The sequence below is a fragment of the Lissotriton vulgaris genome, chromosome 9 (genome assembly GCF_964263255.1).
Source record: "Lissotriton vulgaris chromosome 9, aLisVul1.2, whole genome shotgun sequence".
NCBI lineage: Eukaryota > Metazoa > Chordata > Amphibia > Caudata > Salamandridae > Lissotriton > Lissotriton vulgaris.
In genome coordinates this window covers 504,898,089-504,925,503 of record NC_141697.1, presented here as the reverse complement: position 1 = coordinate 504,925,503, position 27,415 = coordinate 504,898,089, and the positions used below count along the sequence as shown (strand labels likewise).

Below are 27,415 nucleotides of genomic sequence, written 5' to 3'. Positions count from 1 at the left end.
ATATGGCCATGTCTGAACTGGGGTGGTGTGGTGAGCAAAATAACGATGGATTTAGGCCCAGATCTCTGTACTGGGGTGAATGTATGACATTGTTCTGCATTCTGTCCATCAACTGTTGTTTTTGTAATTATGGATTTGTTACATAGGCACTCAATCCATCATCTGCTGCATAATCCGAAGATTTTAACTAAATGTTTTCTTTTCTAGCACAAGGGGGTCAAACTTTAGTAAAAACGCTGCAATACATGTTGTCCCACAGTGGAAGGCCTTTCATAAAGAGTGACTGGTCAAATTTCTGTTGTTTATTGCTACATTTGGGCGTTAAACACAAACTGGTGCTAATGACGTCGAACTATTGCACATACAGTGTTTAAAACAATTGTAAAAATGACAAAATAAAGAAGAAATACTATCACAAAATGTGCTGTATTACGCTGCTTAATTTACCTTGTCTTCCATCATAATTTAGTTAACCATGTTGGCTAATCTAGTCCTCCCCTGCCATATAATTCCAGTCATCCTGATTATAGTAAAACCCTAAGATCCATATAACAAGCATTGGCATAGTCAATAGGTCTCGACTTTGGGACCTTATAAGTGTTTGGCCATGCAACAGTTGACAGTTGATGTTGTTGCACCAAGGATATTGTGCTGCGTAACTAAATACTTATAAGGTCCCAAAAGCGAGACCTATTGGCAATGCCAATGCTTGTTTCATAAGGGTGTAGTTAGCATAGATGAAGAGGAGAGGGGCTTGGTAGCCAGTGGGTTGAACCTCAGGATCGGTCTTTTGAAAATACCTGTTGGGGAGGCGAGTAAGGCTTGCAACAAGGTACAAAAAGAGCAGTGTTGGCAGACTCAAATGTAAAAAAAAAATACCTCTGGAACTTCGTTTTATTTCGAAGATAAAACATTTATATTAGTGTGGTGCACTTAACACCACAAGCCGTTCACCAACCTCGGGTGTGGGGGATGCGTTGCAGCACACGCTGGAGAGAAGGAACAGGTGTAGATGGATTTACTAATGAGCCGTCCACCCCGAACAGCAAATGCCATCTGGTATGTGTGAGAAATGTAGGCCGGAGCCATTCCTCTCGTAAACACCGTGTGGCTTGTCTTGTGCCGGAGCCTGATCTCTGAAGGCCACGGTGCGGGCCCTGTGTGCAGGGACACCAGGAGCAGAGGGTGGGGGCGCCGGAGGGAAATAAAATATGTAATGAAGTGAATATGGCTTCTGGCTCAGCAGCAGACATGAAGTGGCTGCTTCCTCCATTATTTAGAAGATCGAACATTTATATTAGCGTGGTGCACTTCACACCACAAGCCGTTCACCAACCTCGGGTGTGGGGGATGCGTTGCAGCACACTCCGGAGAGAAGGAACAGGTGTAGATGGATTTACTAATGAGCCGTCCACCCCGAACAGCAAATGCCATCTGGTATGTGTGAGAAATGTAGGCCGGAGCCATTCCTCTAGTAAACACTGTGTGGCTTGTCTTGGGCCGGAGCCTGATCTCTGAAGGCCACGGTGCGGGCCCTGTGTGCCGGGACACCAGGAGAAGAGGGCCGGGGCGCCGGAGGGAAATAAAATATGTAATGAAGTGAATATGGCTTCTGGCTCAGCAGCAGACATCAAGTGGCTGCTTCCTCTAGGCTCTTTGGGTGTCATTTGACTGCACAGTTAGTGCGGAACTGCCTTTCAGTTCCCTAAACACTAAAGGAAACTAGGGGGGCTTGCAAATGAGGAATGGGTGAGGGCAGAAAACAACTGGTTGTGGGAGTGCCCAGCTCCCTGTGGAAGCGCAGTTTGAGAAGAGCAAAGAACCCAGGTTCAGGCTGGTGCTGCACATTAAATATATTGCAGGATTAGAGACCCGACAGTGAGGCTCATTCCAGCAGCCGGCCCCCAGTCACTCCCAGTCGGCTGAGAGCCGAATGCAGTGACCCAGCCTGCCGCGGCTCCAGGGCGGCCTGAGGAGAGCAGTGAACCAAGGTTCAGGCGCACCCAGGAAAGTTAAATATATTCTCAAAAAACCGCTCGCATGAAAGAGCGGAGAGTGACTAACTCGTCGTCCATGCAGCCTGAGGTGGTCACAGTGCCTCATGAGAGAGGCAGAGGCGACGATACGAGCAGCAGTGGGCTGAAAACAGAACCTTGATCACAACTGCCACCCGCACACGCATCAGATACTGAAGTCCTATATCTGCAAATCAACGGACAATGTCAATAAATAGAAACAAGGGGGAGGCAGAGACAGCACGGACTGAGGGGTCGAAAGAATCTGGAAATGACAGGCCATAGAAGACAGGCAAGGAGAGGGACGCATGCACAGAGAGCAAGAAATGCGCGCAAACACAGCGGAAACGAGCACTACAGGATCAGAGGACAAAGTGAAAGTCAGGAGTGTGGTGAGCTGAACTAACAGATATCCACAGCTCTTTTCAAGCTCTTTTGCTTGTGCTGGCATCCACCTTGTGGGAGCAAGCAGTGGCGCGCTGGCCATCTGTCTTCAATTAGCGTGGCAGCGCGCCGCTGCTCGCTCCCGCAAGGTGGATGCCAGCAAAAGCATGAGTGCTTGAAAAGAGTTGACCAATTTCAAAAGGTCATCTCCTAGAGCAGCGCATGCGCGCTGCCTAGGCGAGACCTATAAAGGGAGAGAGCACAACTCCCCTTCCAAATTTGTCTTTGTCCTAGTGTCAGCACGCAACTTTGGACCCATTTGAAAAGATTCCCTGGAGAAGGCTCAAGGATAGCTGCTGAAACTAGAATCTAGCTTGTTCCGACTCTATCCCAACACTGTGCAGGAAAGATAAGCGTTCTATTGATAATGACCCAGTGCAATGTAAGGTTCCATGGTCTGACCTGGATACAGGTAGCTATTGGGAATTGAAGAATGAGTCATTGTAGAGGCTTTGTTGCAAACGTACCCCTGTAGAGGATGCCCCGACCTAGGACTGCTGGTGGCTAATCAGGTCGGATATGATAGTGCACGACAGCTAGGGTCTCTGGGTCCAACTAAGGCTCCAGATGTGTGGGTGAAGGCCAATGAGGAAAAGAAATGTGGTGAGGCACATGAGATTATGGTTGACTGTCTAGCATGTATAATAGCATCCAAGTATAATGTATGATTCTTTCTCAGGAGTAAGGGATTTTGAGCCAAGGGCATGTTGTGTTTTATCTGACACTTGGAAATTACTATATACTGTCCATTCAGGTATTCTGTTTCCATCTAGGAGTGAAGGAGAAGTCCGACCAGGGCATTCAAGTTTTCTTAATGTCCTGCCAGTAGGGACAGGGGGCAACCCCTAGCTTGCATTGATTGAAAGCCACCAGAGGAATATCTTATAAGTGCCCTTGGATGTGTCTGTAATGGTGGTGATAGAACTAGCTCATGCAGGTTGTGGGGTGATTGCTGAGCAGCAGATGATCCTCTTCGTACAGTTATCCATCTGTGTTCTCAATCATCCATTATCACCCTCTTCGATTCAGCTTAAAGGTGTGGTTTCTAACCTTTGTGTTGATGCATGGTAGCTCATCTTGTAGCGAGGAAAGATGGTCCTGCTACTGTCAGCGGTTGCAGGGATCAGTGTCCTGACAACTTTATTCCAGAGCTTCCTTTTTTTCGAAGGATCTGGGTCTTTACTTCCTTCCTTCATTTAATATATACTTTAATGTTTCTGATCTTAGCTGGGACTGAATTTCTTAGGACAGTGAACAAGGTTTTATTAAAGCTGTTCTTTTTGTAAGAAGAGCTGGCTCTGGTAGGTGCTAGTCCAGAGTGGAGTGCTCTTTTTTAAAGCCACTTTTGCATGTTGTTTATCGATGTGAACTAATATTGACTCTGAAAATATCGTCAAATTATGACTCTTAATGTTTGAGCAATCCTGAAATGATGTATCCACAAAAAATGTCTGCAGCCCTGATCTCTTGATTAAGAGAGAAATGAGTTGACAAATGAGACTCAGGCTTCAAGATCTGTATGAGGTGGACTGCCCCATCATAAATTGAAGTTGCCACTGATATCATGAGCATCCATAAATACTCCTCAGGAAATAACTGAAATTCCCTTCCATCAGTACGCCGGATAACCCTGGGAGGTAATATCTATCAAAGGAAATAAGTTGATCTGGACAAATTAATTTTTTTCCTAAGGCTGTTAAGTTTTTTGATCCCCCACGCTGCCTTCCCCAATCCTTAGCAGATGATTTATATATTGAAGAAGTTTTTTTAAAGTTTTGATCGTGTGTATCCTTAGGAGAATAGAACAATTATTGTGATCCTTTACCATTCCCATGAGAGTAAATGAAACTGGCAAAGGTTGTATGCAATAGGCTTTTTTCTGTTCCTTTTTAGGTCTTGCTTGAGACCCCGCTTACACTGTCGCCTACAAAGATCTTTAGTTACTTTAAAAAAAAAAACAACTGAAAAATCTTTTTACAGCCCATTACTTTCCACTTGTTAGCTTCACTGTCACTCTTATTTTCTTTTCATTGGTAAGCGTGTACAGGGTTTCAGTTTGTCTTGTGTGGTTCTTTTCCCTGTATCAAGGACTGTTTTCTTGATTTGTGTTGTGCACTGCTTGCGCTCAGATTGTAGTTTATTTTTTGCTTTGTTTTGCTTGCAAGACAATTTGATCACAGATTGGTGAGGATTTTGTAGCATCACCCTTACCTCTATTTACCTCTATCCACCCAAACCCTGAAATACCCCTCAACTCCCTTTACATCTACCCACCAAATCTTAAAATCACCCTTAGTGCCCTTTTCCTTAATAAAACCCAAACCCTAAAATCACCCTTTCCTCCCTTTAACTCTACTAACCCAAGAAACCCTAAAATCACACTTACCTCATTTACAGCTACCTACTTCTGAACCCTGAAATCACCTTTACGTCTCTTTACCTTTGTCCACCCCTGAACCCTAAATTCACTCTTACCACCCTCATTTCTACCCATCCCTGAACATCACTCTTACTCCCTTTACCATTACCATTCTTAAACCCTAAAATGCCCCTTATCTCCCTTTACCCCTACCCAACTTTAAACTGTAAAATCACCAATTTCTCTCTTTACCTCTACCCATCCCTTAACATGTTTAGAGAGACTCTCAATGAATGAATGGGGAAACCGTGGCACTCATCTTACTCGACCTCAGTGCCGCGTTTGACACGGTTTCCCACACCATCCTCCTTAACACCTTGCAAGTTTGTGGCATCTCTGGATCTGCCCTTGCATGGCTCAAAAGCTTCCTCAATGACAGAACTTTCCAAGTCTTCTCTTCCACATCCTCCTCAAAACCACATGACTCTCAATTTGGGGTTCCTCAAGGCTCGATTCTCAGCCCCATATTATTTAATTTGTACATCAGTCCCCTTGCTACTTTAGCGGAACAAGCTGGGTTGACGATCTACTCATACGCTGACGACACCCAGCTTATTTACTCACTTTCCGCTAATGCACACTCTAATCCGTCTTCCCTCTGCTCCGGCCTTAACAACATTGCCAAATGGATGCACGATAACAAACTTAAACTCAATGGGGGAAAGACTGAATTGCTTCTGTTTGGTAAACACGCTGCCTTGTGGGGCCCCCAACATTGGCCACCTCAGATGGGACCCACACCCTCTCCTTCCAAAACCGCTCGCAATCTTGGCATCATTTTTGATGACCAAATGTCCATGAAACAACAAGCGGTCAGAGTTGCTGCCACTTGTTTTACCATCCTCAAGTGGCTTAGGAAAATCATATGGATGCTCCCCCAGGACACACAAAAAACTGTAGTCCAGGCTCTAATCACATCCAGACTGGACTACCGCAACATCTTGTACCTAGGAGCCTGTAAGGAAGTCACGAGGAAACTTCAAACAGTACAAAACGAAGCGATTAGGCTGCTTTGCAAACTGCCCAAAAAATCTTCCACCTCTTCTGGTTTACGTAATCTTCACTGGCTTTGAATCGAAAGCCGCACAAAATTTAAAGCCTTGTGTTTCATGCACAGAATAAAGTCAGGTAAGGCACCATTCTACCTGAGTACCCTTGTTCACCAATACTGCCCCCCAAGAACCCTCCGCTCCTCAAGCCAACATAATATTCAGGTACCCAGGATTAACCGAGCAAGAATGGGTGGACGTTCCTTCTCATACCTTGCCCCTTCCCTTTGGAATTCCCTCCCTATCCATCTTCGCACAGACCCATGCTACCTCCAATTCCGCAGGAACTTAAAAACATGGTTGTTTAACCAATAATCCTCCTATTAGGCCCTTTTGTCCCCCTACTGTATTCTCGCTTAACGTGTCTTTAGCACCGGGAAACCTCCGGGTAGCTGCGCTCTCTATAAAAATAAATATAATAATAATAATAAAAAATGTACACATTCAGTTGTCCTCCCTCTTTGATTTTTTCTTTAATGGAAGGAGAGCACAGGGTAGGGAATTCCTATAGCCTGATGCCGAGGACATATTTCTGGAGGCAAGGGCAACAATTGTTTGTGTTGATATTGTCCTCTAGACAAGTAGGTTCAACTCCCTGCAGCAAAAACTCTTTTGAGGCCAGTTTACAGTGTCCATGTATATTAGCTGAAATGAGGATTGTCTGCTAAGACATTATATTTAGCCACATGTATAACATGTTTAAAATTGTATATATGATTTATTTTTTCAGAAGCTTTACTGTTAAGGCGAGCGCTTTATGGAAATGGATTGAGCTGTTAGTCCATCTTGCATAGCTGACTGTGGTTCAATATAAAAACCGATCAATTTGCGGCTATTGCTAGTGCTCCCAGAATTGATTTAGGGCAAATGTATGCAGAAGAATGAAGGCAAAATTTGTGATTGTTTGATTTGAAAATAAAATGTTCAAAAACAATATTTGCAAGTTGAAATAATGCAGATGAAAATTGCAGATAATTTAGAAAAAACTATCCTGCCATTTTAAGGACCACTTTAAATGCCATTTATCTAATGTGTCACTGAAGCAAACGTGTGCTGGAGAATCAATGTAAACTGTAAAATGTTATGGACAATGTAGGAAATCTGTCTTTTCGGCCTGGTCACGCCAGATTTTTCCACCTTTTGCTGGACCCAACTTTTGTTCGTTTTAGTACTCTGATCACTTTATCCTTGCTAACCAGGAATGAAGTGCCTGTGCTCCCCCCCTACACATGGGTAAGCAGGCCTATTCCTAATTGGCAAACTTAACTTGCGGGTAAGTCCGTAGTACATGATGTAGAAAGTGCACACAGGGCCTGGAAGTTAAAATGCAACCTGAGGACAATAGTGTCTATTGTGCCATCTGCTACAGTGGCAGTGCAGATATAGGCCTACCCTGTGTAGCCTGACTGCTGCAGTGCAAAACATGCTGTGCAACCTGTTAAAATAACCCTTTTGATAGGTGAAAACCTTTCTTTCAAATATTAGCATGTCAACCATATGTAAGCCTTGTGGCTCAGCAGGTTGGGTGCAATGGATTTATCAGTGGGGCATGTAGAAAATTAATATTGCCAAGTCTCTAGAGTCAAATGCTCAAAACCTATCTTCACTGTAGAAAACCAAGCTGTTCTATATAGAAAACTACAATGCAGATCAAAATAAAAATTATAATACTGCTAACTCCTTTTAGCAGTATTAACTGTTGCAGGTTCCCACGTGCACTCCTAGAAAAGGTTTGTAAAATTTTTAGCATTGGCAAATAAACCTGCATATATTTGCACGTGCGAAAATCTACCAAGCAAATATACTTGCTAAAACAATTTTATTTTATTTTATGCCAAGGGGAAAAATGTACAGATGGGGAAACCTTTTTTCACTAAACCTCTGTTATTAGTTGAGGGGATGGGTAGGCGGTCTGAACCACACTAGAAATTGTATTACTCTTTCCGTGTTCAGGAGTAAGTTACCAACAGGCTCCCCGCAGAAGCTGGAGCAAGATCACCACCGACCAACTCGCCACCACCCTCAGCCAGAACCCGCCTACTAACACGACATACCCCGACGAAGCAGCCCGCAACCTCACACAGTGGCTCACTGACTGAGCTGACGAACTCGCACCACTGAAGAAACCTCCCAGCAAACCCGGAAGCAGGAAAGCCTCTTGGTTTACCAACAACCTCAAAAACTCCAAGAAAACCTGCTGCACCCTCGAGAAAGCCTGGCGCCTCGACCAGACAGCAGTGAACATGACAGCCCTCAAGAATGCCACCCGCAAACACCACCAGCTGATCCGCACCACCAAGAAGACAACATTCAAAGAACGATTGGACAACAACACCCACAACAGCAAGGAACTCTTCAGCATCGTCAAAGAGCTCTCCAACCCCAGCGCCAGCAACAACGACATCACACCCTCGCAAGACCTCTGCGACTCACTTGCCTCGTTCTTTCACAGCAAGATCACCGACATACACAACAGCTTCGGCGCACTGACCACGCACCCTACCACCGAACCAGCGCCCCCCCACCACCACCCTCTGCACCTGGACCCCTGTAAGTACTGAAGACACCAACCGCATGATGAACACCATCCACTCCGGCTCCCCCACGACCCCTTCCCACACCACATCTTTAACAAAGCCGACTCCATCATCGCACCCCATCTCCGGAACATCATCAACAGCTCCTTCGCATCCGCCACCTTCCCGGAGAGTTGGAAACATGCCGAGCTGAGCGCCCTCCTGAAGAAACCCACCGCTGACCCCACGGACCTGAAGAACTTCCGCCCCATCTCGCTCATCCCCTTTCCAGCCAAAGTCATCGAGAAGACAGTCAACAGACAACTCTCCACCTTCCTCGAGACCAACGGATCCCTCGACCCCTCGCAGTCCGGCTTCCGAGCAAACCACAGCACCGAGACCGCCCTCATCGCAGCCACCGACGACATCAGGTCCCTGCTCGACAACGAGGAAACTGCTGCCCTTATCCTCCTAGACCTCTCAGCAGCCTTTGACACCGTATGCCTCCACACCCTGATACAGCGCCTCAGCAACACCGGAATCCAAGGAGTGGATCATCTCATTCCTCGCCGGAAGAACCCAGAGAGTCCGCCTCCCCCCGTTCCGATCCGCGGCCACAGAAGTCATCTGCGGCGTCCCACGAGGATCCTCACTCAGCCCCACCCTCTTCAACATCTACATGAGCCCCCTCGCAGACATCGCCCGCCAACACAACCTCAACATCATCTCCTACGCCGACGACACCCACCCAACGACTCCGCCACCGCCAGAGCCAACCTCCAGGAAGGTATGAAAGACGTCTTAGAATGGATGAAGATCAGCCGTCTGAAACCGAACTCAGACAAGACAGAAGTCCTCATACTCGGACCATCTCCCTCCGCCTGGGACGACTCCTGGTGGCCCCCTGCCCTGAGCAGCGCACCCAAGCCAACGGACCACGCACGCAACCTGGGCTTCATCCTGGACTCCTCCCTCACGATGACCAAGCAAGATCTTCCGATGGATCCCACCGAAACCAGGAAGACGGTCACCCAGGCCCTCCTCACCAGCCGTCTGGACTACGGGAACAACCTCTACGCTGGAACCACAGCCAAACTACAGAAAAGACTCCAGCGCATCCAGAACGCCTCAGCACGACTCATCCAGGACATCCCTCGCCGCAGCCACATCTCTGCGCACCTGAAAGACCTTCACTGGCTCCCCGTCAACAAGAGGATCACGTTCAGACTCCTCACCCACGCACACAAAGCTCTCCACGACATGGGCCCAAAGTACCTCAACAACCGCCTCACATTCTACACACCCACCCGCCAGCTCCGATCCGCCAGCCACGCCCTCGCCTCCGTCCCACGCTTTCGGAAATCCATTGTCGGAGGAAGATCCTTCTCCTACCTGGCAGCAAAGACATGGAACTCCATCCCCAATCACCTATGTCTGACCCGGGACCATCTCCCCTTCAGGAAACAACTCAAGACCTGGCTGTTCGAGCAGTAGCGACCCCCCCCCCCCCCCCCCCCCCACCTTCAGCACCTTGAGACCCTTACGGGTGAGTAGCATGCTATACAAATTATGCTGATTGATTGATTGAACTTTTGTGTAAGGGTTGGAGATGAATTAGTGAATATTGTGAGTCGTTAGTTGTGGTCGTGCGTAAGCCCACTGGGCATTCCTGTTAGGTAAATTCCACTTCCTACCTACTTTCAGCCCCTCTGGTTAGATTTGATCACAAGTAAATTTTCATGTAAGTAAGCCATTTTAAAACCTCTTTTACTGATATAAACTGAACTTGCAGGCATCAATTTCTGTGGGCATTAAGGCCATAAAATGTTTTCCCTGACCAGATATTGCAGATTTCATCTACATGTAAAATGTAAATGTTCAGTCACTGGTACAGCACTTGTTATATGTTCATAGTTCTGGCAAACAAGGGAAACTAGGCACAGTGAAATGAAGTAATCCGCCCAGAAACAACACAATGTGGTCAAGGGGGTTAGGTCAAACTGTGGCTGGTTTCTTTGATACTTATTTGGCAATCTAGGCGCTGTATCAGAAGTATAATCTGGTTTTACTGAAAAGTAAAAATCTTTGATATAGAATGAATGCTCAAAAGTATACCTGCCACAGCAATTCACAAGACATTTCTTCTGAAACTAAACTGAAGTAAGAAAGAGAGAAATGGTTCCATTAGAACGGTGCAGTATGCAAAACTCTGAATAAATTCTGTTTTGTAAATAAGCCTGTTCCAAGAATCTCAAAATTGATGTTGTGAAAAGACTGGGAGTGCAATAGCGGCGGGCTTTACCATTGCAGTTACACAAGTGCTTTCAGAAAAGACTGTTACGATCTCAAGAATCAAAACATCAATGAAACTGAGGAGGAAGGATAGAGTGTACAGTCAAGCGTTGAGCGAACATTTATCTTGATTTGACTTTAGTGTTTGTTGATTTAGGCATTCCAGATGTTTTATGACATTGTTGTCAAAGAGGAGCAAGAATCTGAAGAAGAAGAACAGCAGCAGCATGAAGAAACAAGAGGTAATTCAAGACATTCATTGTTACAGGGTAAATAAGATACAATTTACTTCTGATACCGGTTTGTACTTTCTGGCTGTTTTAATAAAAGGTATCACAATCTACAATATATATTACATTAATTTATGGATTATGATAACTACAACCTTTTAGCATTTAGTATGCTTAGCACTGAAATGACGGGAACAGCACAGGATAGGTTGAGGCCAGACAGTGCGGCTCCTGTACTCCACCACCCTCTTCTTTGCATTTAGTAGTGTGTGTGAACAGTGGAATGGGCACCAAGTGCAAGCAGATGAAGCTGCAACAACTGGGATGCAGATTGCTGGCAGCTTTCATGTCTCAACCTACTTGAGTGCTAGCCCGGGAATCCCTTCGCATATCTACTGGCAAGGCCAGGACCTTTCCTGTTTAGCCATCAGTGATGATTCACTTGCCTACATAGGATCAACAGTAGGCTAAATTTGGAGTAGTGAGGAGGTCTAGAGAGGGCCTACAGAGAAAAATTTTAGCGAACAATTTTAATCCAAGAAATTCCTGCCTCAAAATTCAGTTTAAGTAATTCAAGCTTAAGTGAGGCAATGAAACGACTTGCTTCGAAAAACTGAAAATTAAACGTGCTTTCCAGAAATAATTGTGCTGACCCACACAAGGCAATGGGTGATGTTTATTGTTTATATGTTTGAGTGGTCACAGAGAAAGGCCATTTGGTTTAACAACCGAGGTCATTCATCATCACATGAGCATTTCCTGTAGTCCTTTCTCCAAAGTGGCTTACATTAAAAGTAACTCCTAAATCAGCTTTATATGCTTGTAAGAAAGTGAATTCCTAATAGGGGTAGATGATAATCTACCACAAGCAATAAAGGCACTAAACTGTTAGGTCTAGATAGAGGTTTTAATAATTTAAACCTGAGCTCAACCCCTAGCTAGCTATGGCACAGAGGATACAGACTTAACTTTGAGGGATGTGTAAAGCATTTAAAAGTACCAATACAGTTAAAAAAGTAAAACACGCAATGCAATAGAATTCCCATTCCAATTTATAAAAAATGGACTAAAATTGACTAAACAAAGTGGAATCAAACAATAAAAATACAATAAGGGGAACTGAAAGTATGAATTTTAAAAGAAAAAGTAAAGTGCCAATCAGTAATCACTTCGTGGTTGATTGCGATCCTGGTGCAATTTCAAGCAGTCGCAAATAAGCGCAGGTCTAATACCCCTAACATGTTCGTACTGGTCAAAGTTTTAACCTTCGGACTTAGGGCCCCATTAGGATGGCGGGCAGATCGCCCCCGCCAGGCCGGCGGTAGCCACCGCCGGCCTGGCAGGGGCGATCCACCCGCCATCATGGTACCCCCCAGCATTTCAAAGAACAACGTGGCAGGCACCGCAAGGTGTCTGTCACGTTGTGCTTTGAAATGCACAACATGTATTTTTACCATTGCGGCGGGCGGTGCCGCCACAATGTTAAAAATACTGGGTGCGCCCGCCACTGTGGCGGGCGCATCCTAATTTCCCCCACAAGACCCCCGCCCTTATGGCGCGCGGTCCCTTTCTACTATGGGATGGCGGGCGGACAAAGTCCCCCCGTCATCCTAATGGGCCCCCTAGTCTCTGAAATGGAAGTTAAAATCATTTAGTGGCGCAATGCGGAAAGGCATGCGGAGCTGCTTTGTGGGCCCGTTGCGGGCCCCCAAGGACTCCGGGTGGTGAGGGGTGCAGCCCCTCTGTATACTTGACTTATACATGCAAAAGACTTATAATAAGAAAAATCTTTCAAAATTTAAAGAAAGGTGTTGTGTCTTAACAATTTGTTGATTGAATATTCCTCTGTAATATATGTAAAGAAATACCTATTTACATTTTTATTTTCATAGATAAGCAAAGAAATTGCTATAGACCCGACAGAACCACTATTTTTTTTTGCTTTTGACCCAGGTTCTGAGGGTCACTGGGATACCCCATTATAACTAATGGATTTGTCACTGGAACATCACCCTATAGCAGACTTTCTATCTGCATTTCGTTGACCAAACATAGCTTTATATGGGGCATTGTATTTACAGACTTACACGTGTACTGTGAAAGTAAAGTTTTAATACAACTAATTGTTCACAGTAAATCCAACATTTGCTTTTGCTTTTATTTCACACTATATGTTTAAACATTAGTAGCACTACACATTACCTTGGGCTTTACCTGGGCCGGGTGCAAGCAGGTGCTCAGAAGTGTGCCTATTGGGCTCTTGGGTCTTTAACGTTCATAAAGCCAATAGTTATGGCTTTTTGTAGATGTAATGTTAGTTCGATTATATGTCTGGTACTAACAGCAGCAGCAAAATGTCACTTGTGCGGTACACTACGCTAAACACTGATTTTGAGCTTACGTCTTTTAAGCTAAGCCCTTTGTTTTTGCCGTAAGCCATTGTCCTATCCAAACATCATTACTACAACACTTTACCCAGGTCCTACTACGAGTGCCGATGTGTGTCTCCATTTTGACTTTCACTCTTGGGACTCAGAAATGTCTTCACTTTGCAGCAGTTCAGTGTTGGGTCATTTTATATTTGGGGAATACTATATAGCTTTTTTTTTTTTTTAAACCTTTATTATATTATTCACAAAAATTACAGGAGTACATCTACAACCTCAAGGGCCGGACACCGCAGTTAGGAGATACGTATAAGAAGTTCAATAACACCGCTCTTCAGCCGGCAACCCTGAGGTCCAGCAGCGGTACAGGATATATGTAGCATTGAAAACAGTGCAGATCGCGTGTTATTCATAAGGTTTTCATTTTGCATTTAACCCCACCCTCTCCCCCCCAGAGACAAAGTAAAGAAGAAGATACAGGATATCCGGAGCCACACATTCGAAGACATAATAAAGGTGGGTAGGTGTATGAAGGTAGTCGCGGACCAACTTAAGGGACAGTAAAGACGCAAGCACTAGCTAGCTCAAGGAGGGTAAAGAACCAAACAACCGATCTCTCATCGTAGCCGCCCACCCTCAGACCCCACCCACTTGTATGTTGTTCAACTCCAGCCCGGGTGGGCTGGAAATCGAGGCCCCAGCTTCCACGCTGAGGTAGGCAAAGAATGAAACACAGCGTATCTTCGCCACCCGTTATGTTGAAAAGTTCGGGATTGCACCATCAAAGTCAGCAACTCCTTGCGCACACAGGAGTCAGGTGCAAAAACTGGATGAAGTGCAGGATATACGAGCTGCTGGCGGAGGTCGGCGGAGCCGGGAGCTTATGCGGCCATCTTGGTTTCCTGCCTTTATATAGCTTTAAGTCTACCCTAATGTACTGGAGCGTTTAACATAAGCAACAGATAAATTACACCAAAAACGTTTGTTGATTTCACACTACACCCTCACACACTGCACCCTCACACTTTGCACTCTCACACACTCTGTACCCTCACACACTCTGCACCCTCACACACACTGCACCCTCACACACTCTGCACCCTCACACACACTGCACCCTCACACAAACTGCACCCTCACACACACTGCACCTTCACACACAATGCTCCCTCACAAACAATGCTCCCTCACACACTCTGCACCCTCACACTCTGCACCCTCACACACTCTGCACCCTCACACTCTGCACCCTCACACACTCTGCACCCTCACACACTCTGCACCCTCACACACTCTGCACCCTCACACACTCTGCACCCTCACACTCTGCACCCTCACACACAATTACACTGCGCTCAACGCAACATACACTCCAAATACCACTCAGTGCCACATAATTACACACTACATAATTACACTCTACTGAATGCAACACACACCCCACACAATACTACTCAGTGCCACTTTAATATATGCTACATAATTACAATGCAGCATACACTCCAAACAATACCACTCAGTGCCACATAATTACACGCCACATAATTACACTCTACTGAATGCAACACATACCCCACACAATACTACTCAGTGCCACTTTAATATATGCTACATAATTACAATGCAATATACACTCCAAACAATACCACTCAGTGCCACATTCTTACACGCCACACAATTACACTGCACTCAATGCAACATACACTCCAAATACCATTCAGTGCCACATAAGTATATGCTACATTTTTACACTGCGCTCAAAGCAACATACACTCCAAATACCACTCAGTGCCACATAATTACACTGCGCTCCATGCAAAATACACTTAAAATACCACTCTGTGCCACATAGTTACACGCCACATAATTACACTGCACTCAATGCAACATACACTCCAAATGCCACTCAGTGCCACATAATTAAACTGCCCTCAATGCAACATACACTCCAAATACCACTCAGTGTCACATAGTTACACGCCACATAATTACACTGCACTCAATGCAACATACGCTCCAACAACCACTCAGTGCCACATAATTACATGCCACATAATTACACTATACTGAATGCAACATACACTCCACACAATACCACTCAGTGCCACATAATTAAATGCTACATAATTACACTGCGATCAACGCAACATACACTCCAAATATCACTCAGTGCCACATAATTACACGCCACATAATTACACTTCACTCAATGCAACATACACTCCAAATGCCACTCAGTCCCACATAATTACACGCCACATAATTACACTGCGCTAAACGCAACATACACTCCAAATACCAGTCAGTGCCACATAATTACACGCCACATAATTACACTGCACTCAATGCAACACACACTCCAAATACCACTCAGTGCCACATAAGGATATGCTACATATTTACACTGCGCTCAACGCAACATACACCACATAATTACACTCTACTGAATGCAACACAACTCCACACAATACCACTCAGTGCCACATAATTATATGCTACATAATTACAATGCAACATACACTCCAAACAATACCACTCAGTGCCACATAATTACACGCCACACAATAACACTATACTGAATACAACATACGCTCCTCATAATACCACTCAGTGCCACATAATTTTATGCTACAAAATTACTCTGCGCTCAATGCAACATACTCTCTAAATACTACTCAGTGCCACATAATTACACTGCACTCAATGCAACATACACTCCAAATACCACTCAGTTCCACATAGTTATATGCTACATATTTACACAGCACTCAACCTAACATACACTCCAAATACTACTCAGTGCCACATAATTACACGCCACATAATAACACTTTACTCAATGCAACATACACTCCAAATACCACTCAGTGCCACATAATTACCCGCCACATAATTACACTGCACTCATGCAACATACGCTCAAAATACCACTCTGTACCACATAGTTACACGCCACATAATTACACTGCACTCAATGCAACATACACTCCAAATACCTCTGTACCACATAGTTACACGCCACATAATTACACTGCACTCAATGCAACATACACTCCAAATACCTCTCAGTGCCACATAATAACACGCCACATAATTAAACTGCACTCAATGCAACATACACTCCAAATACCACTCAGTGCCACATAGTAACATGCCACTTAATTACACTGCCCTCAATGCAACATACACTCCAAATACCACTCAGTGCCACATAGTTACACGCCACATAATTACACCGCAAGATCGCCGATATCCACAACAGCTTCAGCGCACCATCCACGCACCCAACCGTCGAACCAACGCCCCCCACCGCCACCCTCCACACCTGGACCACGGTGACCACCGAAGACACAGCACGCACGATGAACACCATCCACTCCGGATCTCCGACCGACCCCTGCCCCCACCACGTCTTCAACAAGGCCGACTCCATCATCGCACACCAACTCCGGGACGTCATCAACAACTCCTTCAACACCGCCCTACTGAAGAAACCAACAGCTGACCCCCACCGACCTCAAGAACTTCCGCCCCATCTCGCTCCTCCCTTTTCCTGCCAAAGTCATCGAGAAAACCATCAACAGACAGCTTGCAGCCTTCCTCGAGACTAACGGATCCCTCGACCCCTTGCAGTCTGGCTTCCGAGCCAACCACAGCACCGAGACCGCCCTCATCGCAGCCACCGACGACATCAGAACCCTGCTCGACAACGGGTAAACAGCGGCCCTCATCCTCCTGGACCTCTCTGCAGCGTTCGACACTGTCTACCACCGCACCCTAGTTCAACGCCTCCGCAATATCGGTATCCAAGAGAAGGCACTGGAGTGGATCATCTCGTTCCTCACCAGAAGAACACATAGAGTCCGCCTCCCCCCATTTCGCTCCGAGGCCACCGAAGTCATCTGCGGCGTACCGCAGGGATCATCACTCAGCCCCACCCTCTTCAACGTCTACATGAGACCTCTTGCAGCCATCGCACGCCAGCACAACCTCAACATCATCTCCTACGCCGACGACACCCAACTGATCCTCTCCCTCACCAGAGACCCCGCCACCGCCAGAACGAGCCTGTACGAAGGGATGAAAGACGTCGCCGAGTGGATGAAGAACAGCCACCTGAAACTGAACTCAGACAAGACGGAAGTCCTCGTCCTGGGACCATCACCCTCCGCCTGGGACGACTCCTGGTGGCCCCCGCCCTGGGCGCCACTCCCAAGCCAACAGACCACGCACGCAACCTGGGCTTCATCCTGGACTCCTCCCTCCCGATGACCAGACAAGTCAACGCCGTCTCCTCATCATGCTTCAACACCCTATGCATGCTCCGCAAGATCTTCCGATGGATCCCGACCGAAACCAGGAAGACGGTCACCCAGGCACTCGTCACCAGCCGACTGGACTACGGAAACACCCTCTATGCCAGAACCACAGCCAAGCTACAGAAAAGACTCCAACGCATCCAGAACGCCTCCGCCCGACTCATCCTGGACATCCCCCGACGCAGCCACATCTCCGGCCACCACCTAAAGGACCTGCACTGGCTCCCCGTCAGCAAGAGGATCACGGTCAGGCTCCTCACCCACGCACACAAATCTCTCCACGACCTGGGCCCCAAATACCTCAACGACCGTCTGACCTTCTACACGCCCACCCGCCAACTACGTTCTACAAGCCTCGCCCTCGCCGCCGTACCACGCATCCGAAGAGCCACCGCCGGTGGCAGATCCTTCTCCTACCTGGCGGCCAAGACATGGAACTCCCACCCCATCCATCTTCGGCTGACCCAGGACCATCTCGCCTTCAGGAGACAACTCAAGACCTGGCTGTTCGAGCAATAGCGGACCCCTTCCCCAAGCGCCTTGAGACCCTGACGGGTGAGTAGTGCGCTATACAAGTGTTATGATTGATTGATTGATTGACCGCACTCAATGCAACATACACTCCAAAAACCACTCAGTGCCACATAATTACACGCCACATAATTACACACTACTGAGTGCAACATACACTCCACACAATACCACTCAGTGCCACATAATTATATGCTACATAATTACACTGCGCTCAACGCAACATACACTTCAAATACCACTCAGTGCCACATAATTACACGCCACATAATTACACTGCACTCCATGCAACATACACTCAAAATACCACTCTGTACCACATAGTTACACGCCACTACATGTCACATAATTACACTGCACTCAAAGCAACATACACTCCAAATACCACTCAGTGCCACATAATTACATGCCACATAATTACACTGCACTCTATGCAACATACGCTCAAAATACCACTCTGTACCACATAGTTAAATGCCACATAATTACACTGCACTCAATGCAACATACACTCCAAATACCACTCAGTGCCACATAGTTACACGCCACATAATTACACTGCACTCAATGCAACATACACTCCAAAAACCACTCAGTGCCATATAATTACATGTCACATAATTACACTCTACTGAATGCAACATACACTCCACACAATAACACTCAGTGCCACATAAGTATATGCTACATAATTACACTGCGATCATTGCAACATACACGCCAAATACCACTCAGTGCCACATAATTTCACGCCACATAATTATACTGCACTCAATGCAACATTCATTCCAAATATCACTCAGTGCCACATAAGTATATGCTCCATATTTACACTGCGCTCAAAGCAACATACACTCCAAATACCACTCAGTGCCACATAGGTACACGCCACATAATTACAGTCTATCTATCTATCGCATCACCACAGCATCACTCAGGGGCCCCACAACATCACTATGCGCTACCACAGCATCACTCGTCGCCACCACAACATCACTCAGCGCCATCACAGCATTAATCTGTGCAACCATTCTACAACAACTGGTTCAAATATGTTCTCTCAATGTTTCAAGCTTTATTACAAATGTCACAAAAAGATGTTAATATTTCACTTCTGTTCATGGATTTTCGTCACAATAAAATACACTGAACATAATCTTCACAAAAGTTATTTACAAAAGTTTAAGCTATTGCCATTATAAATTACAATAACTTTTATTTAAGTATTAAATATTTTAAAAAAATAAAAGCAATTGTTATTTGTAATATCAATACATCTAAGTCACGTAAATACAACACATATTGCATTACAAATTCTATAGGTGTCACATTTGTGAAAGTTAAAAAGTATTGGCATTGTAAATGACAAAGCTATTAATTTTGCTATTTTCAAAACCAACACATAAATAAAAATGGTGTCATTTACCATACCAATAGCTCGAAACTTCGTAATGCGAGACCTATAGCATTGCAAATGCTTGTTTTGTCCTGGGTACAAGTAGGAGCAGGTCCAGCCTTTCAGGTCTCCTCACATGTCTCACACAGCAGGTGCAGGCATTCTTCTGTTCTTCCACAGGTCCAGAAAGTGCTATTAGGAGATGATGTTGAGGTAAATTTCTGTATATCCAATAGCCAATGGGTGGAGGTGACTCCTTGACACTCTCTAACTAATGGCAAAATATCCTGGGGACAACCCTAACCATTTTTGCAGTACATCCAGTAGGTTCTACTGCAAACCGTCCCAGAATGTACAATTGTAGGCAGAATCCAAGAGTGCACAGGCCTACTGCCTTTGCAAACAGCTTGTGTGCCAGGCAGCGGTGTGTTTAGGAAAATGAGCAATATCCTCTTAAACTACCTAGCTGGTTCTGGGACCGGCTCTCCCTCCCATTGGGCTACCTTTGCCCCAAAGAACAAAGGTTTCCTCTCCCTCAGGACTGCCCTTGCACTAATTATGAAAGGCAGGCTTCCTGTCTGTCCCTTTCAAGCTAACACATTTCCCTTAACCTCCCCAGCTGCCCTTCTTGATTGGCTGTGTATCACACTATGGACAATCAGATTAACCTGTTACCAGGCGTATGCCACTGTCTCAGCTTTGAGAGCAGGTTTCCCATCTCATTAAGGTAAAGCACTGACTAGGCAGCTGCTGTCAATCTAATGAAATTTAGCCTTCACAAGCTTCAGCAAGGAAATAGGTAACATTTGAAAAGATACTTTTCATAAACATTTAATAAACGTATAACTTTTAATTGGATTTTTAATAATTATTAAAACTTGTGGGTAAACCATTTATCTAGGTTGTTCAAAACCTGATGTAGCAGAATTAATATGTTAATCGGCACTCTAATTTTCCTCATCAGGCAGTCAGAGCCTTCCCCAGAGAGAATAGCCTATGGAGATTTTTATCACTGTAGGTACATGGTGACGTTACATTTCTACATGTCCCACTTTTAAATAGCAGGCACCTTGCCTTGAGGGTTACAATGCCTATGTAAGGGTGAATTATTATTTTAAAGCGTTGTTTTTCCCCTGTTAAAGGTTTATTTTGCCTGTCAGACTTCAGGTTTAAACTGCAGCGGTCATGCTACATTGGTAGGCCGGAAGCCATGTTTTCCTTGTCACGCTAGTGGTTGGCATAATAAGTGCACCAGACAACATGTGACAGTTAACTTTCCGTGGGATATGTAGCTCTTACATCAAATAGTATGGCCTTACAAGAAAGTTAAATATCGCAATCGGGATCAACCAATGATTACCCAGAGCAGATATACTGGCCACTGGATGGCAGAGACCTCTTGTGCACAGTAAAAAAAACTGCAATATAATTCAGCAAAAAGTGATGGTGACCATGCGAAATGAGTATTTTTTCACATTGCTCTATTCCATCTTTGGTAGCTAGTTTCCTCCCAAAAATTACAATTACTATTCTCATCTTTGTAGTGTTAAAAGTTAATTTCCTTTTCGTTCAATAAAAGCATAATTTAACTGAAACTGAAGATTTTGTGTCCAGTCTATTATACTTAATTTGTCTGCATAAAGTAAAATATTAAGGTGTCTATCTAAAACCTTAGCAGGGAATGTTTGAGTTCGAGACAGTAGTTTTGGAAGATTGTAGGGCAGAGGCAGGAGCAAAACACATTACTACATTAAGCTATTTATTTATTATTGCTATTTATTAAGCGCCAACTAATACCCGTAGGGGTCTCGGCGCTAGCGATTGATTACAAGGTCTCTAGAAGACGCAGCTGAAAATTATTTATTAAGAAGCCATGTCTTCAATTGTTTGCGAAACAGCCTGAGTGTGGGGCTTGTCCTGATTGATTGAGGTAGTGTATTCCATAACTTGGGGGCGGATACCAAGAAGCGTCGATCGCCCCAAGAGACTGTTTTTGTGCGGGGAACTACTAATTTATTCAGAGTGGTAGATCGGAGTTGTCTGGAGGGGGTATAGGGAATCAATTGATTCTTAAGAAACTGCGGTCCCTCGTTGTGGAGTGCTTTGTAGACTATACATAAGGTCTTGAACTTAATCCGGTTGCGGATCGTCAGCCAGTGATAATTCCTTATTATGTGTGAAATTGGTTTGAATTTAGGAGTTCTCGAAAGTACTCTGGCTGCCGCATTCTGTATAGTTTGCATTTTGTTAGTGACACGGAGCTGAGCATTGACAAAAAGACTGTTACAATAATCCAACGAGGATAAGACTAAGGAGCTTACAAGAGTTTTTCCAGCTGTGTCAGGTAAAAAAGGGAGGATTTTGCTTACCAATTTTAATTTATGACAGGCTGTGGCTGCCGTTTTATTGGCATGGGCCATAAAATTAAGGCCCTCATCAAAGACCACTCCCAAGTTTCTTACTCTGGGAACCGGTTTGGGGAGCACGCCAAAAGATGGGGGCCACCAGACTGATGACCAAGCTGGCGAGAGTGGTCCAAAAATGACCACCTCCGTTTTGTCGGAGTTAAGCTTTAAACAATTGGAAGCCATCCACTCTCCAATTGCTAACATACCTCCTTGAAAACGTTCTGCCACCCTGTCTCTGTCACTATTTATGGCTAAGACCAGCTGCGTATCATCTGCATAGGAGGTTAGGCTCATCCCATGGGCAAGATGACTTTAGCCAGGTCTGGCACGTAGATATTAAACAGTGTCGGACATAGGGATGAGCCATGAGGAACCCCACACGGCAGAGATAGTTGAGGTGATTGGAAAGAGCCCAGGGTAACCGCCTGCGTACACCCTGCCAAAAAAGAGGCCAACAGGTCTTTGGCCACCCGTTGGATACCCATTTTTCCGACACGGTCGATCAGGATCTTGTGATCGACTGTGTCGAAAGCAGCGGATAAGTCAAGCATCACCAGGACCGCTGTCCCTCCTTGATCCCGGATGACTCTGATGTCATCGGATGCTTTTATTAGCGCTGTTTCTGTACCATGGAATCTACGAAATCCAAATTGGGTACTGTCCAGCTGATGATGTTTCTCGATAAAGTCAGAAAGCTGTTGATTCATGGCTTTTTCAGCTACTTTTGCTAAAAATGGGATGCTCGCTATGGGACGATAAATTTTTAGATCGTCCTTGTCCAAAAGTGGCTTTTTAAAAAGGGGTTTTAAAAGAGTCTTTTTCAGTATATCAGGGTAAATCCTGGATCTAAACATGGTATTACAGACCTGTGTACTAATCATGACAATCGAATCCATCACTGGGGGCAATACTTTAAAAGGGTAGGGGTCCAGGGGTGACCCGGATTTAATAGAACTGGTAATTTCCAAGGTTTGATCATCAGTGAGATCAGTAAACTGAGTCAGTAACGACTGAGGGGGAGAATTACAGCTAGAGTATGAGTTGGCATCATTTCCGGAGGAGAAGGCTTGGTATATTTCGTTTACTTTCGTAAAGAAAAAGTTTGCCAGCGCATCACAGAGTAATTGGGAAGGTGGTGTATGTAAAATGTCCATCTTCCCAGTAACAAAGGCCCTCCTTTTGCCAATTTCACCTTTCCCCTATGTTTGAGAATGCAAATCTTCCACCAGAGAGCATAGCAAATGAGTGATACCCATCACTCTGAGTTTTGTCCATGTCTTGAACAACTCCATACAAAAGGCGATAATTCCACTTGTTGCTTTGCATATAGTACTTGCCGCCTTGAGTATTATGACAAATCAGACCGTTTTTTTCTCACCCAAAACACTCCTCATGCAAATAAATGTGTCTGCCAATTTAGGCTTATTTTACCGGTTTGGTTTGTTGTTTTAGTCAGGTGAGGAGCTCTAATTAATTTATAATTTCAGCAGTAGGTGTTTCCTTACCATTTTTATGAATGCTGCTGTGCAGTTTATCTTCTTGAAAATCCTTCTCGTGTACACCTACAATCAACTAACAGTCAGGCAGCTAATATATGACAGAATATGCACAGTATTACTTTCTTTTGTGTCCCACATGTCTGTACTATACACATTTCACCTTTTTGGGCTCATACTTATGTTCATCAAAAGGTTACCTCATATTGTGAATATTCACCGCTAAAGATTTTGTCATCATATAGGACATTGTGATCTTGGGCATTTGGAAAGCATTTACTTGCCACGCGTAACCAAATACACACTTGGTCCATTTTTGGATGACCTATTAGAATTCTATTCTGTTCCTAAAGCAGGTGCTTTGGGTTTTATTGTAATTGTTTGAACGTACCCTGGGACTTGTTAAAAATACATTCCTAACACCACAGTCAAAAGTATCAACACTCTCTGCAGGGCATTCTGTTTGGGTGACTCTTTGAGTGGATGGGGATATGCAGCTTCACACAAACACAGAAACATATGCCTTTCAGCAAAATTCCTAAGGCTTGTCGATCCTACGACTTTACACAGCTTGATTTGTCCTTTAACGCTCTTACTGGATGGAAAATAAAATCCCAGGATAAATGTATAAACCACAAATACCCTACTGATATTCATAGTTAATGTATGGCATTATGTGTGCAGTAGTTCACACTGGGAAAGAAGGCACTAAGGACCCAGAGTAACAGCACAGAACAGACTCAGTTGTGAGAAAGTAAGCAGTCAAGGAGAATGGGTTACTGACTTAGAACAGCATCATAACCATACTACCTGAGTTAGCCTTATGCTTCACATACATGTTAATGCTCCAATAAATAATCTATGCAGCCTTAACATGCTTGTTAACATGTTCATTAGATGTAATTGTAGCCAGATCTGTGTTTTGATCATTACCTCTAACATGGCTAATTGACTGCTTCCTAGCACTGCATTCCTTAAATGTATAATCGGTTGTGCACGTTAGTACTAATCATTACTCTGTAGAGAACTGATTATGTTTCACCTACAAACAACTTTTTCCTGTCTGTTGTCGAAGAATTATTGTTGACAATACCAATGCTTACGCTAGGCTTTGGGTCAGCTCACTGGTTACCACTGGTTAGCTTTCTTGTCAATCTCATTTGCTTGCTTCCTAATCAATGGCTCTCTTTACTTTCCTTGTTTTGGGCCCTCCCCTCGAGCACAGTTTCTTGCCATCCTTTTGACTGAATGATTTGTATCCTTGCAGGAAACTTCTTTTTTCTTTTTCCATGAGCACTCCAGGGGAGCACACGTGTTTTATTGCGGACTCATCCAGACCCCGTGCTCTGTGTTGCATCCCGTCCCTCCCATGTGCTCCAGAAAAGTACAGCAAATTTATATATTTCAAGTTTTGTTTAAAGAGCATACTTTATCTGGTTAGTTTTCATTTCTGCCTTCTAAATGTTGCATGAAAGCCTATATTTTGCCTAAAAAAGGAAGCATTTATTGTGCCCGATAGGAGTGGCCCGTTTTCTTCTAGAGTCATTAATCCACAAACTGGACTCCTACATAGACTAAATGGCCTGAGCATTTGTTCCATTTCACAGTTTTATGGAAATTAAAGCATTTTTAGGTCTCGCCTGGCGAACGCAGCGCGAAGCGCTGCATCCAGCGAGAAGTATTGTTACTGAGTTGCCTCTCATGCGAGACAAAAGATGGGCACGCGCAAGAGACGGACTGGCAATGTGGACGCGCGCGTGAACAGGAGATGTTCACATGCGTAGGGCTCAGCTCGCTCCCTCTCTCCGCGCATGCAGGACAGGAGATTTGCACGAGCGCATTGCCGCTTTGGCTCCCTCCCCCTCCCCTCCCCTTCGGCTCCACGGAGAAAGCTTGTTATATCAGGGCGTAACACAGGCCCTCGCATTGCAGGGGGCAGTGCTCCAGGGGCCCCCTTGCTCAAGAGCCCCTTCAGTCATCCTGAGGAATTTAATGGTGCAAAAGGCCATGGTGCGTGCAGGCCCCTGCAGCCCCGGGCCACGTTACGGAGGCCCGTGCACACGCCTGGCCTCCTAATTAATTAAATGGTCCGCCGGGCCCGGGCGGACCTCTGAGGCAGGCAGGCTCTTTATTAATTATGGCTTGGGGCTCGCGGTGCGCAGAGGTCTCCAGGAGCCCAGAGTGCGCGTCTTCAGGGTGGGGGATGTCAGTACAGTGATGAGAGCGAAGAGGTGCCGTCTCTGCAGGAGCAGTTCCGAGGACGGCAGCATTGCCCACCACAGCAGCAGGTGAGAAAAGCAGCCATCCATGCATGCACGAGTCCTAGAGGGACACTTCTAACTGGCAGACCTGCCTTGGTATAGCAATGGATTCATCCCGATTTCCGCCTGCCACCCGTCTCCCTTCCCAATCTTTCCCGCAACTTCAGTGACTATTTAGGAGGCTCCCAGAGCGCCCAGCCAGGTCCTCTGTCATAACAGGAACGCCAGCGCCTAGCGAAGCACAAGGTAACTTTTAATTAGGGCTGAATCAAGTTTAGCCTCTCGTTTTTACTTTTCTTTTTCTCACCACTATAACTCATCTATTGATCTCTCCCTGACCGAGTGACCTCTCTGCTGACTCTTTCTCGGTCACCGGAGAGGGACGCACGCTGCGTTTGAGCACATCCTCCTGCTTCTCATTATCTGGCCCTACCTTTGATACCACGCTCTGATTTTCACTTAATCCTTTTTTGGCCATTTATTGACACCCGGAGAGGGCCACTTGCAGGCCCGACAGCACACTTTCTACTTACTACTGTATCGTTTGTACCCCTCTCTTGACTCCAGGAGGGACACTGGCTGCACAGCACCTCCGTTTCTCTCTCACTCAGTTTGGCCTATCGTCACATTACATACTGGGCTTTCAAAATCCCTCACTTAGTACTGCCACATAAGGGACCGGGCTGCACAGCATGTCCGTTTCTCTCACTCGGAATGGCCTAGCGTTACACCAGATATTCGGCTTTTAGAATCCCCCTCTTAGTACTGCCCACATACAGCCGGTTTTATTATTTTTATTCCTTTTAAGCTCTGCACCTGCTGGGCGCATGCTTGCACCCACTGTCCAGCCTATTTTTTCGTCTCTTCCCTACTCCAGGAGCAAGACCTCTGACTCATTGTCAGTGAAATTGCTCTCCACCCCTCGCAGCTCCACCTTAAAGTGAGGCCTTCCCCCCTCCCCCGAAACCCCTGCACTCTCGAGTGCTGGTGTTCGAGGCCCTCCTCCACCCGCAAGTTTTATCTGGCCTCATCCCTGGTGCATCCCAAGATTATGCACCGCACGCCCGACCCTTTGCAAATTCAGAAAGGACCATAGAGCCTATATTTCATGCAATACTGTGTGCAAATGGGTAAACATTCTGTAATGCAGAACGTAGTCGGGCACGTGCACATGTAGAGATGGACACGCACACACTGCGTCTGTGCGCATCAGGACAGCGCTGCAGAAAAGAGTTGGGACAGCAGGTCAATGTTTGCCATCAGAGGGTCTTTACATTTCTAGGAAGGAACCCGGCGGCATTCCTAATTGTGCGACCATCTTTTGGGAGTCACTGGACTTGCACAACTGTGGGCTTTTCAAGAGTTGACAAGTGTGTTTTATGGGCATGCACACACCACTTAGCATTTGTATTTTTACTTACAGACGCACTATACATTTTGCATTTTATAACTGTTTGTATTTACATGGTCCGCCAGTACCAGGTCAGGAGCCGTGAGGGCAACGGTTTTGCGCTCCACTTCTCCCTTCCACGCCGTGAGGGCAACAGCCAGCGTGACGGGGAAACTACAATTTCCAGCAGCCCCAGGGCCCCAGGCGCATTTGTGACGCTCCAGCTTGCGCCCGAAGGCGCTAGAAAACCGCGAAGCGCTCC

General features: G+C 45.5%; 1 protein-coding gene across 2 annotated transcripts in view; it reads left to right on the top strand.

Annotated features, from left to right (window-relative positions):
* Window positions 1–27,415, top strand: part of LOC147690329 (E3 SUMO-protein ligase ZBED1-like) — a 112,643-nt gene that overhangs the window by 61,309 nt on the left and 23,919 nt on the right. The window contains exon 2 of one of the 2 annotated variants that reach the window (XM_086937965.1): window positions 10,893–10,977. The exons of the other annotated variant lie outside the window; for it this stretch is intronic. Coding sequence (XP_086794091.1) covers window positions 10,893–10,977 — 85 coding nt within the window. The remainder of the gene's footprint in view (window positions 1–10,892; window positions 10,978–27,415) is intronic. 2 annotated transcript variants of the gene reach the window in all.